The sequence below is a fragment of the Peromyscus maniculatus genome, chromosome 13 (genome assembly GCF_049852395.1).
Source record: "Peromyscus maniculatus bairdii isolate BWxNUB_F1_BW_parent chromosome 13, HU_Pman_BW_mat_3.1, whole genome shotgun sequence".
NCBI lineage: Eukaryota > Metazoa > Chordata > Mammalia > Rodentia > Cricetidae > Peromyscus > Peromyscus maniculatus.
The window spans coordinates 40,123,370-40,137,874 of NC_134864.1; the positions used below are offsets into that span (position 1 = coordinate 40,123,370).

Genomic DNA, 14,505 nt, shown 5'->3' on the forward strand with positions numbered 1-14,505 from the left:
CCTCTGACCCTCCACCCACACCGCCCTTTCCCGCCTCCTGGCCCTCGGCCTAGCTACAAGTCCCAGGGTATAAGCCTCGGACACGTCGGATTCAGGCTCGAAATGACGTCTGCAGCCTACTGGCCCTCGTATTCCCCCGGCATCGCAGGTACATCCCCAGAGGAGCGTGAACTCTGACTTTTCCTCCTAAGGCCAGAGAAGGGCGGGAAAAGGCCGGCGGTATTGGAAGGGCACGAACTGCGCATGCTCCACCAGGCTGAGCGAGCGGAAAATGGGGGGAGGTCCCAAGTCGGTAAAAAATGGGGGAGTGCGCATGTGTGCTACAGCACCGTCACGGCCGGGGCGGGGCCGCCCGGGTGAGGGGCCGGGCCTGGTGAGGGGGCGGGATCGAATGCCTGAGGGGGCGGGGCTCGGGCGCTGACGCGCACGCTCCCGGACTGGTTGCGTCGAGAGTGCGTGCGTGCGTACGTGTTTGCGTGTGGTCACAGTTCCCGCCATCAGCGGGTTTAGGTGTGCAGGGGAGAGCGCGGCCTCGCTCTGTCGGGCCAGGGGAGCCCCCTTCCTGTGGAGCCCCTCGGCTCCTCCCCCTCCGCGGCAACTCTGGGCTTCCGGCAGGCTCGTCCGGGGCTGGGACCCTCCGGCGCAGGTAAGGCGGGCCGGGACAGCTTCTGAATTGAGCCGTTTTCCCCGGCTTCATTCCTCCACCCACCCACCCGCCCCCCCCCCCCACTCCGTGCGGTCCGCCCACTCGGCGGCCACTCCGCGGAGTTCGCCCGGCTGCTACTCAGCCTGCCCCGGGTCCCTGGGCGCTTCCCGAGCTTTACAGGTGCCCCGGTCCGAGGGTTGGCCCTCCGCTTTCCCTCTCCTTCGGCGCGGTCCGTTTTGTCACTCGCTGTCCGCATCCTAAACCTGGCGGCCCCTGTTCGCTCGGGTGGTGGTGGTCTCGGCTTGCCTCCCAGCAAGGCCTGCTGTCTGTCCAGGTGACTTCCGTTGCCACATAATCCTTCAGACTTTGGATGCCATAGTCATTCGCCCTCTTGGCCGTTCTTGACTCTCCTCCTCCTCCTCTTAAACAGTGCTCACCAGGAGTCAGGGAGTGTGATTCTTGCCGTGCATTTGATTGCTTCCCGTGTCTAGTCACAACGACGATGTCCCGTTTACCAATTTTAAATCAAGATCGGGTGAAAAAAAAATGGTAACTGGTAATAAAGTTCCGTGTCTTTGGAGAGTTGTACTGTAGTGGTTTTGGGGGTATTCTTTCAGCGAGTTACAGTACCTGATGAGTCTCTAGCTGAAAGAGATGATCTAAGAGAACGTTGAGGAGGCATTTGGGTTTATTGGGTTAAGAGATGAGAGGAGGACCCTGGGCCAGACCTATAGATGCATGTGTGTTTGTATGTTGTGTGTGTCATTTGCATGGTTGAAATTTGGAACCATGCAAATGCGTGACATTGCCTAAAGAAACGTACAGTGCTAGAAAAGGGTCCGTCGGTGGCATTGAGATGCTTCGCGTTTAATGGCGGACGAAGGGCCTAAAGTGACAGAGGTAACTGAGGCACTGAAAAACTCAGTGACAGGCAGAATCAGTTGTCTTGGTGAGAAGTTTTGGCAGGGTATGATGATTTGATTTCGGGCTGGGGTTCTCTTCAGTTGTCCTTCCATTCCTCTCTAAGCTTTAAATTCCACTATATGATGATAACGTGTGAATTTTTATTTTCAGCTCCATATTCAAATAGATGGCTGTCTGCTTAACATCTCAACTTGATTTCGGCCCCCCCTTAGGAATTTCAAATATAACACCTCTAAAACTAGAGAGGTGTTTTTTTTTTTTTTTTTTTTTTTTTTTTTTTTTTTTTTTTTTTTTTTTTTTTTGTGATAGTTTCTCTGTGTAGCACTGTAGACCAGGCCAGCCTCAAACTCACAGAGATCCGCCTGACTCTGCCTCCCGAGTGCTGGGACTAAAGGCGTGGGCTAAAACCAGAGTCTCGAGATCTTTTTCTCTGTACTCAGATTCTCACCTTTCCAGTGTCTGTGTCCATAAGTGGCATGTCCACTTTCATGTGACATGTCTGTGTGTTCAGTTACACTGGGTAGAGGCATTTTTGATTTCTTCATCCTGTGTGTTCATCTCCTCTCCAAGTCCTATTTTACTTCCGGTATATGTCTTGCATCTCTCTGTGACCATCTTCACTTTTACTTTTCTAGTTCAAACCACAGTTCTTTTTCATGTGGACTTGATGTCTCTGGCTCCTGTTCTCACCTGTAAAATAGTAATAAGAGTTCTCACCTTAGTGAATTGTGATGAGTGCTATAAAGTTGGTAAAGCATTGACACACAAAAACTTGCAAGTAAGAATTAATTGATACTGTAATTATGAGTTAAACATCACTACTTTCCTATCTGATCTTCCTGGTTTTTTTGTTTGTTTGTTTTTGTTGTTGTATTTTTTTCTCTTGTTTTCTATGCTTCCCAAACTCCACTTCTCCATTCATTCAAAAATAACATATAATTCCTTTGCTTGAAATCCTCTGTGACTTTCCCATTGCTAAGGTGCTTATTACTTTAAGATAAAATTTAAAATCCTGTTCCTGGGATATGGTTCAGTTGCTGAAATGCTTGCCTAGGATGATGACTCCCTGGATTTGAGCTCCAGCATCATATAAAACTGGCAGAGACAGGAGAATCAGGAACTCAAGGTCCTCCTCAGAGACACCAGCCTAGGCTGGGGGGGGGGGCGCAGATTCTACATAACCTGGTTCTTGCCTACTTCGTTAGCTTCATATTCTGCCCTCTTCTTTTCTCTTTTCTTTTCTTTCTTTCTTTCTTCCTTTCTCTTTTTTCCTTCCTTCTTTCTCTCTCTTTTTTTTTTTAAGAATTTTTTTTAAACTTTATTTTATGTGCATTGGTGTGAAGGTGTCAGGAATTACAGTCAGTTGTGAGCTGCCATGTGGGTGCTGGGAATTGAACCCGGGTCCTCTGGAAGAGCAAGCAGCCAGTGTTCTTAACCGCCGGGCCGTCTCTCCAGCCCCCCTTTCTCTTAACTAACATTCAGCCATACTGATTTAGTTTGTGTTAACATACATTTCTAGCTTAGGGCTTTTGCACACACTACTTTGTCTGGATTGTTCCAGCGCTACCATCCTTCAATCAGCTATGCCTTAATTTTCAGCTTAAGCAATACTTTCTCAGTGAAGCCTTCTCTTGATTTTTTTCTCCTCTACTCTCTCATCCAGGTTAGATAAAAGCCACTTTAGGCAGAACCCAGTCCTGTAAATATAACTGATCTCTTACACACACACACACACACACACACACACACACACACACACGGAGTAAAAAAAATGAAAATAAAGCGACTCACTTTTGTTTTCATTTCTCAAGAATTGGATAAATGAATCAAATTGGAAATTGCCGTAAACTTATGCAGGTATAAGATGCTGTCTTTTGAAAGCATCGGTTTTCTGATAATCTTTCAACAGACACTTCATTCTGCAAAGGAAAACAGATGGGAATGTGGCTCAGCTGTAGGGTGCTTGCTTAGCATGCTGGCAGCCTGGATTCTAGCCATAGAGTTTTTAAAATGAGCAGGAGACAAAGAGCAGCACAGGGTCTCCAGTTTAGGATATTTTTATTTATTCCCGTGTTATCAAATCATTCTCTTTTTTGTTTGTTTGTTTTTTTCTTTTGGTTTTTTTTGAGACAAGGTTTCTCTGTGTAGCTTTGATGCCTGTCCTAGAACTCGCTCTGTAGACCAACTTGGTCTGGAACTCACAGAGATCCACTTGTCTCTGCCTCCTGAGTGCTGGGATTAAAGATGTGTGCCAATCCTCCACCCCCGCCAAATCATTCAGATTTTAGACAGTCTAATGTTAATAAATCTTTTCTTTTGTAGATTAGAGATAAATCTTTAGATCAGATTTCTTTCCATTATGACAGTAACTTCATCTTATTTGTCTATTAGTCTCATGGACTTTAAAAAATTGTATTATTGGTGTGGTGTCCATGTGTACCGTTGCATGTGTGTTGAGGTGGTTAGAGGATACTTTTCAATAGTCAATTCACTCTTTTCACTGTTGGATTCAGGGATTGAACTCATGCCATAAGCTTGGGCAGCTAGTGCCTTTACCTGTTGGGCCATTCCTACAGGCTCTATTTTATGATTTTTTTTTTTTTTGTTATGAAAGAAGGTCATTAAAAATCAGCAGAGTGGTTTATATATTTTAGCAACAGGTTAAATTGAAACTAAAAAAGATGAGATTTCTACAAATATATAAAACAGTTCTTGGTAGTTAAGGAAGTCAGTATTAAAAATTTAATAACATGCTTTAGGACTTAAAGAGTTTATACAGAAAACAATAAAAATATGAAGTGTATAGATGTCAAAATTTTATTTTCCAATTCGTAGTGAGCAAGTAAAAATGTTTATAATGGAGTTAACAGTATTAGTAGCACGTGTACTGTTTATTTTGCTGTAATATACCAGAAATGTACCTAAGTTCTTGTGCCTGATTAGGGAGAAGGCTGTGAAAACAGCTAGCTTGTACTTTAGTTCCTAAAGTGGGGAAATGATTCTTTAGAAAGACTATTGTATGAAAGGATTCATTGATAAAATCCTTTGAGAATGGTCACTGGGAAGTGACTCACACAATTCATTGACGAGGATGACCTGTGGTGGTGGTTATAAATGTGGGTTCCAGCCAGATATAGTGGTGTATACCTGTAATCCCAGCACTTGAAGAGTTCAAAGTCAGCCTCCACCTACATAGTTCAAAACCAGTCTAAGCTATATGAGATCCTGTTTCAAAAAACAAAACCAAAAAAAAAAAAAAAAAAAAAAAAGGCAGGGAAAAGGTTTTGGGTTTGTGCATAGCTTTGTCTCTTAGTGACTCTACACTAATTTCTTTTCATTTTTAAAAGATTTGTTTACTTTTATGTGTGTTTCTCCTGCACATATGTATGTATGTATGTATACCACATCTGTGCCTGTTGCTTGTGGAAGTGAGAAGAGAATATCTTGCCCAGAACTGGAGTTATGGGTGGTTATGAGCCATCATGTGGGTGCTGGGAATCAAGACCAGGTCCTGTGCAAGAGCAACAAATGATCTTGACTACTGAGCCATCTCTCTAGCCCCCTGCATCTATTTCTTAATCCCTGAAAGCCTCATTTTCCTTTATCTGTAAGATACAGTGATAAACCCTGTCCTCTAAAATTATTACTATTAAATGAAAGTGTTTGATACTTAGCACTGTGCTTAGTAAATGTATAAAACTTACTGGATAGGGTGATGTTTTAAAGAAATGATTTGAATTAATTAACTTACTTATTTTGAGACAGGCTGTTATGTAGCTCAGGCTGGCATTGAAACTCACTATGTAGATGAAGATGAACCTTGAACTGCTTCCACCTCCCAAGTGTTGGGATAGAGGCACACCAGTTAATCCTTTGCTGATGATGAAATCCAGGTTTTTGTGCATGCTGGCAAGTACCATACCAAGGGATCCACACCCCTGTCCCAAAGTGATGAGTTTCTGAATTAGAGAATTAGTACTTTTGAAAAGATTGGGTGATGAATAGGAGAGAAGGAGCTTAGAGCTGATGTTAAGACTTCTTGCCAGAATGATGATGGAAAGGATCAACATAGGGAAATCAAGGAACAGTAGCTGGTCTTGTACTGTGTCATTTTCACATTTGTGTCTCCGGCTACAGTGTCTTCTAACTAGAGTAAATCAGATCCTTTTTTTCTAAATGAACGGGTGAGTTCAAAGTTGATATTGTTGTGCTCAAGTTTGTGGTAGGGTTTCAGAGAAAGTTAGGTTTAGAGGGACTTGAAATTAAGAAAGAATTTTTTTTTTTTTTTTTTTTTTAAGAACTTTCTGAAAGGTAAATGAAGATTGCCCCTTTCCAGCTTTAAAAACTACAGATCAACGTAACTGACAAGCCCTCTTTTAGACCGTTATGATGTAACAATGTTTCTAAAGTCAACAAAGGATGTACTTTCTCACTGCTTAGTTTCAAAATCTAATAGCAATAAATAAGAGCAAGACACAGGGTGATGGACTTGCAGGCTCTTGGTATAGTTCCTCATTCTCCACTGCAGGCACATCCCTAGTTCGTGAGGGATGAATGTGTTGCACTTTAAGTATTTTCAGTAAGAGTGGTCTTTAAATGAATCTTTTTTACATACATTAGTCATTTTTTTGTTTTAATTTCATATGTTGGAGTGTTTTAAAGCACACTTATATTTTCTTTAGCTGAGTTGATGACTCCTGGAGGGACCACTGGTCGAGCTGAAGAATATGAATAATTTCTCAAGAAAAATACATTACTTTTGGCACAAGAAGCAGAATAAAAGTGAATTATTATTACGTGAAAATTTTCACTAAAAGTCACTGAAAAGTAAGTATTGTTTTTGTTTTGGTTCTATGTTTCCAGGATTATGCAAATAGACAAGAATTGACAGATTTTTATGCTTACTGTGTAATTATACATTTATGCTTTCTCATGATTTCTTTACCAAAGAATGCCTGATAGGTGTGTATTTAAGTAAATGAATAAAAAAAAAAAAGACAGATAGCTTGCAATATGAGCTTGCATGGAACGCTCAAAATAGGATAGTTGTTAGTGTTCAAGGGATCTTTTTCTCCTGTTTATGGGAGATCTGACTGACACCCGGCATCGTGGCTCACACCTGTAACCCAGCACTGGGGGTGGGGTGGGGGGTGTCGCGGGCCTAAAACAATTGCTATGAGTTTGAAGCCAGCCTGTGTTAGACAGTGCCTTCTAGATCACACTGTGCTACAGTGTAAGATCCTGTCTCCCCCCTCAAAAATGTTTTAAATTGTTTCTATATATACTTTATACTGAAAAGGAAACTGTCTCTTAAGCAAGTAGGGCAAGCTCAAGCGTGGTTATTGTTCATTCATTTAGTATAAAAGAAGTACTGAACGTTTTTATTGTATGCTCTAATTTTATGTTCTGTATCTTTCAGTATTTTCATTAGAAGAAAATAAAGTTGCTAGTTGACATGGCTAAGAAAATGTTCAACATATGAAGTTACGAAGTAAAATTTTATACTTATAACCAAAATTTGCATTTAGAGTTAGAAATAAGATTTTTTAAATTTCATGTATACTTGAGTAGATGTGAAATTTCATTTCTAAGTTTTATTTAATAATGATATTTTTAATAAACACCAAGATCATGGTATTTTATATTCCCTTTTGATACCCTAATCAATAATGAGCTATAAAGAAAAATGAAAGAATTTGATAAGACTTAAAACTTTTTTCAGGGAGAGGTAGAAGGAAAGATGAAAAAAATTGAAAAGACAACATCTCTTTTGGATGTACTTACTTTGTATCTTTGATATGATACTTGTGTATAGGCTAGAATAGCCTTAAGTTCACAGTAGTCTTCATGCCTTTGCTTCCCAAGTGCTGGGACTAAAGGTGTGTGCCACCATGCCCAACTTGTTCATCATTCTTGAACAATGATAATTAATGAGATTAAAGAACATATTCCCTGTCTTCAAATAGAAACAAAGGAATACATAGCTAACAGTGTGATGTGTCAGTCAGCACAAAGTACAACAGGAATATGAAGGATTTAAATAGCCTCAGAATGGGTATGAGGAAGAGAACCAATGGAAGTAGTCAGGAAAGTTTCCTAAAGAGGGGACCATCTAAGTTGAGCCTTGATTTTAGAACCAAGAGAAGGAATGAGGTCAGAAGGGGAGAATATGTGAAAACTAAGAGATGTGACCACAGTATGTAGAGATTCAGTGTCCTGAGAATACATGGCTTTTGGGTAAATTTTTTAGTTGAGATGGCTGGATTGAGAGGGCACTTACAGGGAAGTAGATATTGGGGGCCTGGATCATGAGGCCTTGATATCATGTTAATGAGTTTGTATTTAATTGTGAAGACAATTAAAAGCCATCGACTAATACTAAGATGGAGAGTGAATCTACTTGATTTGTAGTTGGAAAGTTACCTGAAAGGCATATGGAGTTAGTTAGAATTCACAGAATTCTGACCTCTTGTTTCTAGTACAACACCAAAATATCGTATAAGGTCACAGCTAGTTCTAATGATTCTTCTGGCTTGGGAAGTGAGTGTAGGAGAGGAACAACATATTCTTTCTAATCCTGACAGAATGGAAAAAAATCTCAAGGACTTGTACAAACAATAGAGCCACAAATAATTGCTAAAATGTATTACAAATGCAGGTTGCTTGTTCAGGTTTCTGTAGGGTTACTAGTTTGAGCAAAATTTCATATAAATAGGCATAATAATAGACTTTATTGTTTTGATTTTATATGTTCAATAAATTGTTAATATTTAAATGTGGCCACAGTTGGCCCTCAGAAATTTTTGAGGGTGTGAATAAATATTAATGAAGAACTTAAGATGCATAAGAGCATTGAACTCTCAAATGTTTGTAAACGTCTTCTTTGACTCCTAGTTACTTCCTGTGCAGTAACTACAGGCTTTGAACTACAGGACCCCAAACTAGTCGCCTCCTGCCTGCAAGTGGGTTTTGTTTGATTTCTAGCTTTTAAAAATAAATTTAAATTTATTGCTTACAATATAAGATGAATAATTTTATGTAAAGTTCATTTTTGTGAAAAACAAGAAAAAAGTGATCTGGCAAATCAAGGTTCACATGCTAGCAGTTAGCTAGATTTGGTAGCACCTATACATGTTTTATCTGCCTGCATCATTTCTCTCTCACAGACAGTTGATTTATAACTCCTGTTAACCTCTGATTTATTGAGGTCTTTGGAAAAAGGGATATTACATAGAAGGAATAATTTGGCACATGGATGCTAACTCTGTAAATGTTAATAGTATCAGCCGAGTATACATGTTATTTTATCCCCCAACATTTTCCTGTTAGCTGTTCAACTTTATGGTTGACAGCACTAATATCAGAGAAGAAGTTATAAGTTAGTGAAAGAATTGGCTCCCAATTTCTAGACCTAATATCCCTTTTATATTATCTTTTCTAGATTTTCCATTTATAAACTTATAAGCAAGAATCCATTTTAGAGATACTGTTTTAGAAGATGAAAATACGTAAAAAAAAATTGGTTTCACAATTTTAGATATTTGTGCATTTATATATGTAGTACTATCTGATAAACACCTATTACTATAATTTTATTTGCTGACTTTGGGCAAGTCTAGTTGAGTAGTGTTAGATAACCTATGCTATTATTGTTATAAATAAGTATTAGAAGTTCATTCAAGCTTTTGGGAAGATGACTCAGTGGATAAAGTGCTCAATGACCAAGCCTGATGACCTGAGTTTGAATCCCCAGAACCCACATATAAGCTGGACAGAGGCATACGTGTCTGTAATCCCAGCATACTCCTACAGGACATCGGAGGCAGAGACATGAGAATCCCTGGAAGCTTATGGGTTCACTAGCCTGATGGATGCAGCAGTGAACAAAAGGAACCTTGTGTCAAACAAGTGCTGTATGTGTGTGTCTAGTCATGCACACACATCACACACATGCAGCAAAGAAACAAATCATTTATTCTGGAAACTTGAATGAATTTGAATATTTGTCTAAAGTTAAATGCTTTTGGGAAATGGTAATGATGAATATGGATGGTTCTTAGGGAAGGAGTAAGATTATTTTCTGTAGAGACTAAATGATTTTTTTTTCCCAAATGGAGAAAGATGTAAAATGGTTCATTAAGTATTCTCTTTAAAACTCTGTTTTTAATCACTTGTAACTTGTTGTATTTTTCTTCTTTAGAATCTGTCAGGTGAACATATATTTTTGCTTTTTAATTTGGCTAAAAGCAATTTATTTTTGAAGAAAATATGTCTCCTCTGAAGATATATGGTCCTATCAGGATTCGAAGTATGCAGACTGGGATTACAAAGTGGAAAGAAGGATCCTTTGAAATTGTGGAAAAAGACAATAAAATCAGCCTAGTTGTTCACTACAACACTGGTGGAATTCCAAGGATGTTTCAGGTATAACAGATTTTGATTGGAATGGTTCCTTAGTGAAATCTTTCACTGACCAGCCACACTGTGTCATAGTTGTAGTCAAGTGGCCCTGTACTTCCATGACACTGGTACTTTTCCGTGTTGGTTTTATAAATTACTCAGTAGTATTGTTGGATTTAATAAAGAGTAGGAAGCGGTCACCATTATTGGAAAGGAAACCAGTGGGAAAGAACTTAGAGAGGTTTCAGTACCAGATACTTCAACTAGTTCAAAGGCCATGTTAAGAGTCATGAGCAGTGATTTATACCTGTAATCCTAACACTTGAGAGGTAGAGACAGGAAGATTAGTAGTTCAAGGTTATCTTGAGTCACAAAGAAAGTTTGAAGCCACCCTGGGTTATATGAAACTATGTCTCAAAAAATAACGTGATATGGATCTGTATACTAAAATGTAGCCCCAAAGAAAACAATAGTAATAACAATACACAAAGCCCTATTAGGCTAGATTGGAAGTGCTCTTATGATCCTAGCACTTTGGAGGCTGAGTCAGTAGTGGTTGTAATGCAAGGCCAACCTGGGCCACCTGGTCAGAACTTGTCTCAGATGAGATTGGGCACATATCACAAAGTGATGGGGCCATAAGGACATGTTTAGGAAAATGTGGGGCTGAGTATGAGCTAAGTGGTAGCACTTGCCTACAGTGCTCAGAACCTTGGATTCAGTCTCTAACATCACACACACACACACACACACACACACGATAATCTTAGTTCATCTTTTTTTTTTCTTTTAAGTATTTACTAGATTCATTTAATGGGATTTTTTTTTTTTTAGTGCCTTCTAAAAGTTTCTATGTCCTAAATAATCCTGTCATATGTCATGGACTTTAATGGATGATTGTTTTACAGTTATCTTCTTATAGCACTAAAAATTTGAAGGTTCTTTATTACTTGTCACAATCTTTAAAAAAATAGCTATTGGGCCAGCAAGGTGGCTCAGTGGATTAAGACACCTGCCACAAAGCTTGGTGATCTGAGTTTGTTCCTTAGGACCCATATGATGGAAGGAGATTATCAGTTCCCACAAGTTGTCCTCTGACCTATACATACATGCTATGACATGTGCACACCATATACATACACACATATATACACATAAAATGTAATGAAAATTTTAAATAGTTATTTTTTTTAACCTTCTGTACTACTATTGTGGCGCTAAGAGCTGCTGATTTTTGTGTGAGTTGAATTTAGAACATAGCTATGCATGGTAGCATATTCCTATGATCCCAGCATTTGAGAATCTCATACAAGAGAATCACTACTTCAGGTCTAGCCTGGTCTGCATAGTGAATTTGACGCCAGTTTAGGGTGCATAGCGAGACTATCTCAAAGGAAAAAAAAAGCAGTCTAGAGAGATGGCTGGCTCAGTGATTAAAAGCACATGTATTTAAAAAAAAAATTATATTCATCAGGCCTTGAGAGATGGTCTGACAGTTAAGAGCACTGGCTGCTGTTCGGGAGGACATGGGTTCATTTCCCAGCATCCAGATGGTGGATCATAACTGTCTGTACTTCAGTTCCAGGGTGTCCAATAACTTTTTCTGCCTCTGAGGGCACTAGGCAAGAAATATACATGAAGGCAGACTACCCATACACATAAAAAAAATAAAATAAATTTATCTGGGAGGTGGTGGCGCATGCCTTTAATCCATGCACTCAGAAGGCAGAGGCAGGTGGATCTCTGAGTTGAAGGTCAGCCTGGTCTACAGAGCTAGTTCTAGGACAGCCAAGGATACACAGTGAAACTTTGTCTTCAAAAACAAAAACAAAAAAATTAAATTTTAAAAATTATATTTATTAGTTTTCAAAGAAATATATTTAAACTTTATGTTTGAATTTGACGGAAATAAACTCTCCATTTGTTTATACTTTTGAACTGTGAAAGTTACTGATGTTTTTGTATATCACATATATTCTGTTCTGGTATAGTGATACATGCTTGTAATTCCAGCACTCAGAAGCTGGACAGTGGAAAAACAAAGGCTAGACTGGACTTCATTATGTAGTGGGTTGAAGGCTAGCCTAAGTTATATAGTGAGATCATCAAACAAAACAAACTCAAAGAGATGGCTGAAAGGGTAAAAGTACATATCACATGGTGGAGGGAAACCAGTCTCCACGGTTCTCCTCTGACCTCCACTGGCATTCTGTGGCACCTCCCCCAGTACTCACAAAATGAATATAATGTAATAAAAAGTTGGTTTGGAAAGCTAAATGTGAACTGGGCTTGGTGGCACACACATTTAATTCCAGCACTCATTTGGCAGAGGCTTGGTGGTGTAAGTTTAGAGGCTAGCCTGATATACATAGTGAATTGCAGGCCAAGTAGACTCTATAGTGGGACCTAATCTTTAAAAAAAAAGAAAGAAAGAAAAAAGAAAAGAAAAAGTAAATTTGAGGCTAGAGAAATGGCTTAGCAGTTAAAAGCAAACACTTCTTGCAAAGGACCCCAGGTCAATTCCCAGTACTCAGGTGGAGTAGCTCATGACTGCCTGTAACTCTAGCTTCAGGAAACACAGTGTCTTCTGGCTTTCATAGGTGCCAGTACATAACCACACTCAGACATGCATGCATCCATATAATGAAACAGAAATAAATCTTTTTACAAAGGTTATATATTTGAGTTAAATTTATCAAGAAAGAGGAAGAGAGAAAGATAAATTGGAATGTATGAAGTTTAGCAATTTCTAGACAACTTAATTATAATTTGTTGTATATTTTGTGTGAAAAGATTTTTTTTTTTTTAAGCTAAGTCATAACATAAAAAATGTGGTGCTACGACCCAGTGGAACAAAACAGAGTCGCCTAATGTTGACTTTACAAGATAACAGCTTCTTATCTATTGACAAAGTACCAAGTAAGGAAGCAGAGGAAATGAGATTGTTTCTAGATGCAGTCCATCAAAACAGGCTTCATGCAGGTAAGTGCTAATCTTCTCACGAATCTGACAATTACAGACAGGTCTAAAAGAATATGATGACTAAGGGCTGGGGGTATGGCTCAATTGGTAGAGCCTACACCAGGGATGTAGGCTCAGGATGCATGAGGCTCTGGAGTCCCTAACAGCTCGGCACACAGAAACCAGGCATAGTGAACATACATGTAATACTGGAGGTGTAGTGTAGCTCTAGTAGAGCAGGTACTTAGCATGCACAAGGTCTTGTACTGACTGATTCCTCCTCCCTCCAGAGAATAAAGATGTGGCAGTATGAGTTTTCTTATGTTTAGTTGATATATTACTACACCATTCTTACAAATTAAGGTTTTTGTGGTTTTCTATTTAGTAGCTATCCATATGTTCATGCCACCAACCCTGAACTATGTTAACTGAATATTAACAATACTGAATACAAATAGTATGATGGCAAATGCCTGCTGTCTTAGCAAGCAGGAAGCTATGGTTAGGAGACTGTTTAAAGCCAGTCTGTTCAACCCTGTTGAGGAAAGGACAGGAGAGAAAGAACAGGGGAGGGAGGTGTACAATAGTGGTACATATACTTGTAACTCTAGCACTTAACACTTGAGAGACTAAGGCATTAGGACTGTGAGTTTGAAGCCAGTCTGGTCTATGTAGCAAGACCCTGTCTCAAAAAAGCAATTGCATATAGCACTATTTCAAATCTTAAAACAATGGTATTGAGTTTATATTTCTATTTTGTTTTAGTCTACCATAGCCATCATATTAATTGAATGACAGTCTAAGAATGTGTAGCCTGGTGTGGTGGCACATGCCTTTAATCCCATCACTTTGGGAGGCAGAGGCAGGTGGATCTCTGCCAGCCTAGTCTACAAAGAGTGTTCCAGGATAGCTAGAGCTATTACATAGAAAACCCTGTCTTAAAACTGAGTGGAAAGCATTTTATACACACTGGAGATCCAAAGGGTCTTTCTCATGTTAGGCAAATACTCTATCACTAAGTTACATTTTCTATTCTTTTTATTTGTATTTTGAGGTAGGGTCAAGCTAAAGTGCCTATGCTGGCTTTGAACTTTCTTACCTCAGTCTCCCACATAGCTTGGATTATAAGCATGTACCACCATACCCAGGCTTTTTAAAAGAATGAGTGCTGATAAATGCATGTTAGAGACTCAGTAAGTCATTGATGTTATTAGTTAGCTGTAAGATTAACATACTCTTTGGTTTTGGCCAAATCGTTTTAATTTTTTTTTTTTTTTTTTTTTTTTTTGGTGTGATCTGATTGTTCTTTATTTTATATCTAGAATCCACTTTTGAGTGAGTTCATACCATGACTGTCTTTCTGGGTTTGGGTTACCTCACTCAGGATGATTTTTTCTAGTTTCATCTATTTGCCTGCAAATTTCATGCTTTCATTGTTTTTCTCTGCGGAGTAGTACTCCATTGTGTATATGTACCACATTTTTTAATTTTTTTTTTTTTTTTTTTTTGGTTTTTCGAGACAGGGTTTCTCTGCGTAGTTTTGCGCCTTTCCTGGAGCTCACTTGGTAGCCCAG

General features: G+C 39.2%; 1 protein-coding gene across 30 annotated transcripts in view; it reads left to right on the forward strand.

The window, feature by feature from the left end:
• Positions 1 to 14,505, forward strand: part of Usp37 (ubiquitin specific peptidase 37) — a 101,647-nt gene that overhangs the window by 33,789 nt on the left and 53,353 nt on the right. For 8 of the 30 annotated variants that reach the window (XR_013044077.1, XR_013044081.1, XR_013044079.1 and 5 more), the window contains 4 exons: positions 6,253 to 6,397; positions 8,465 to 8,532; positions 9,771 to 9,994; positions 12,781 to 12,952. Coding sequence is in view for 21 of the 30 variants with exons in the window: in XM_042260102.2 (XP_042116036.1) it covers positions 9,839 to 9,994; positions 12,781 to 12,952 (328 nt within the window). In the remaining 9 variants the exon portion in view is untranslated. Of the gene's footprint in view, positions 1 to 8; positions 149 to 439; positions 647 to 6,001; positions 6,150 to 6,252; positions 6,398 to 8,464; positions 8,533 to 9,770; positions 9,995 to 12,780; positions 12,953 to 14,505 lie in introns of those variants that run through there. The other 22 variants (XR_013044076.1, XR_013044080.1, XM_076550058.1 and 19 more) reach the window with 10 other exon arrangements.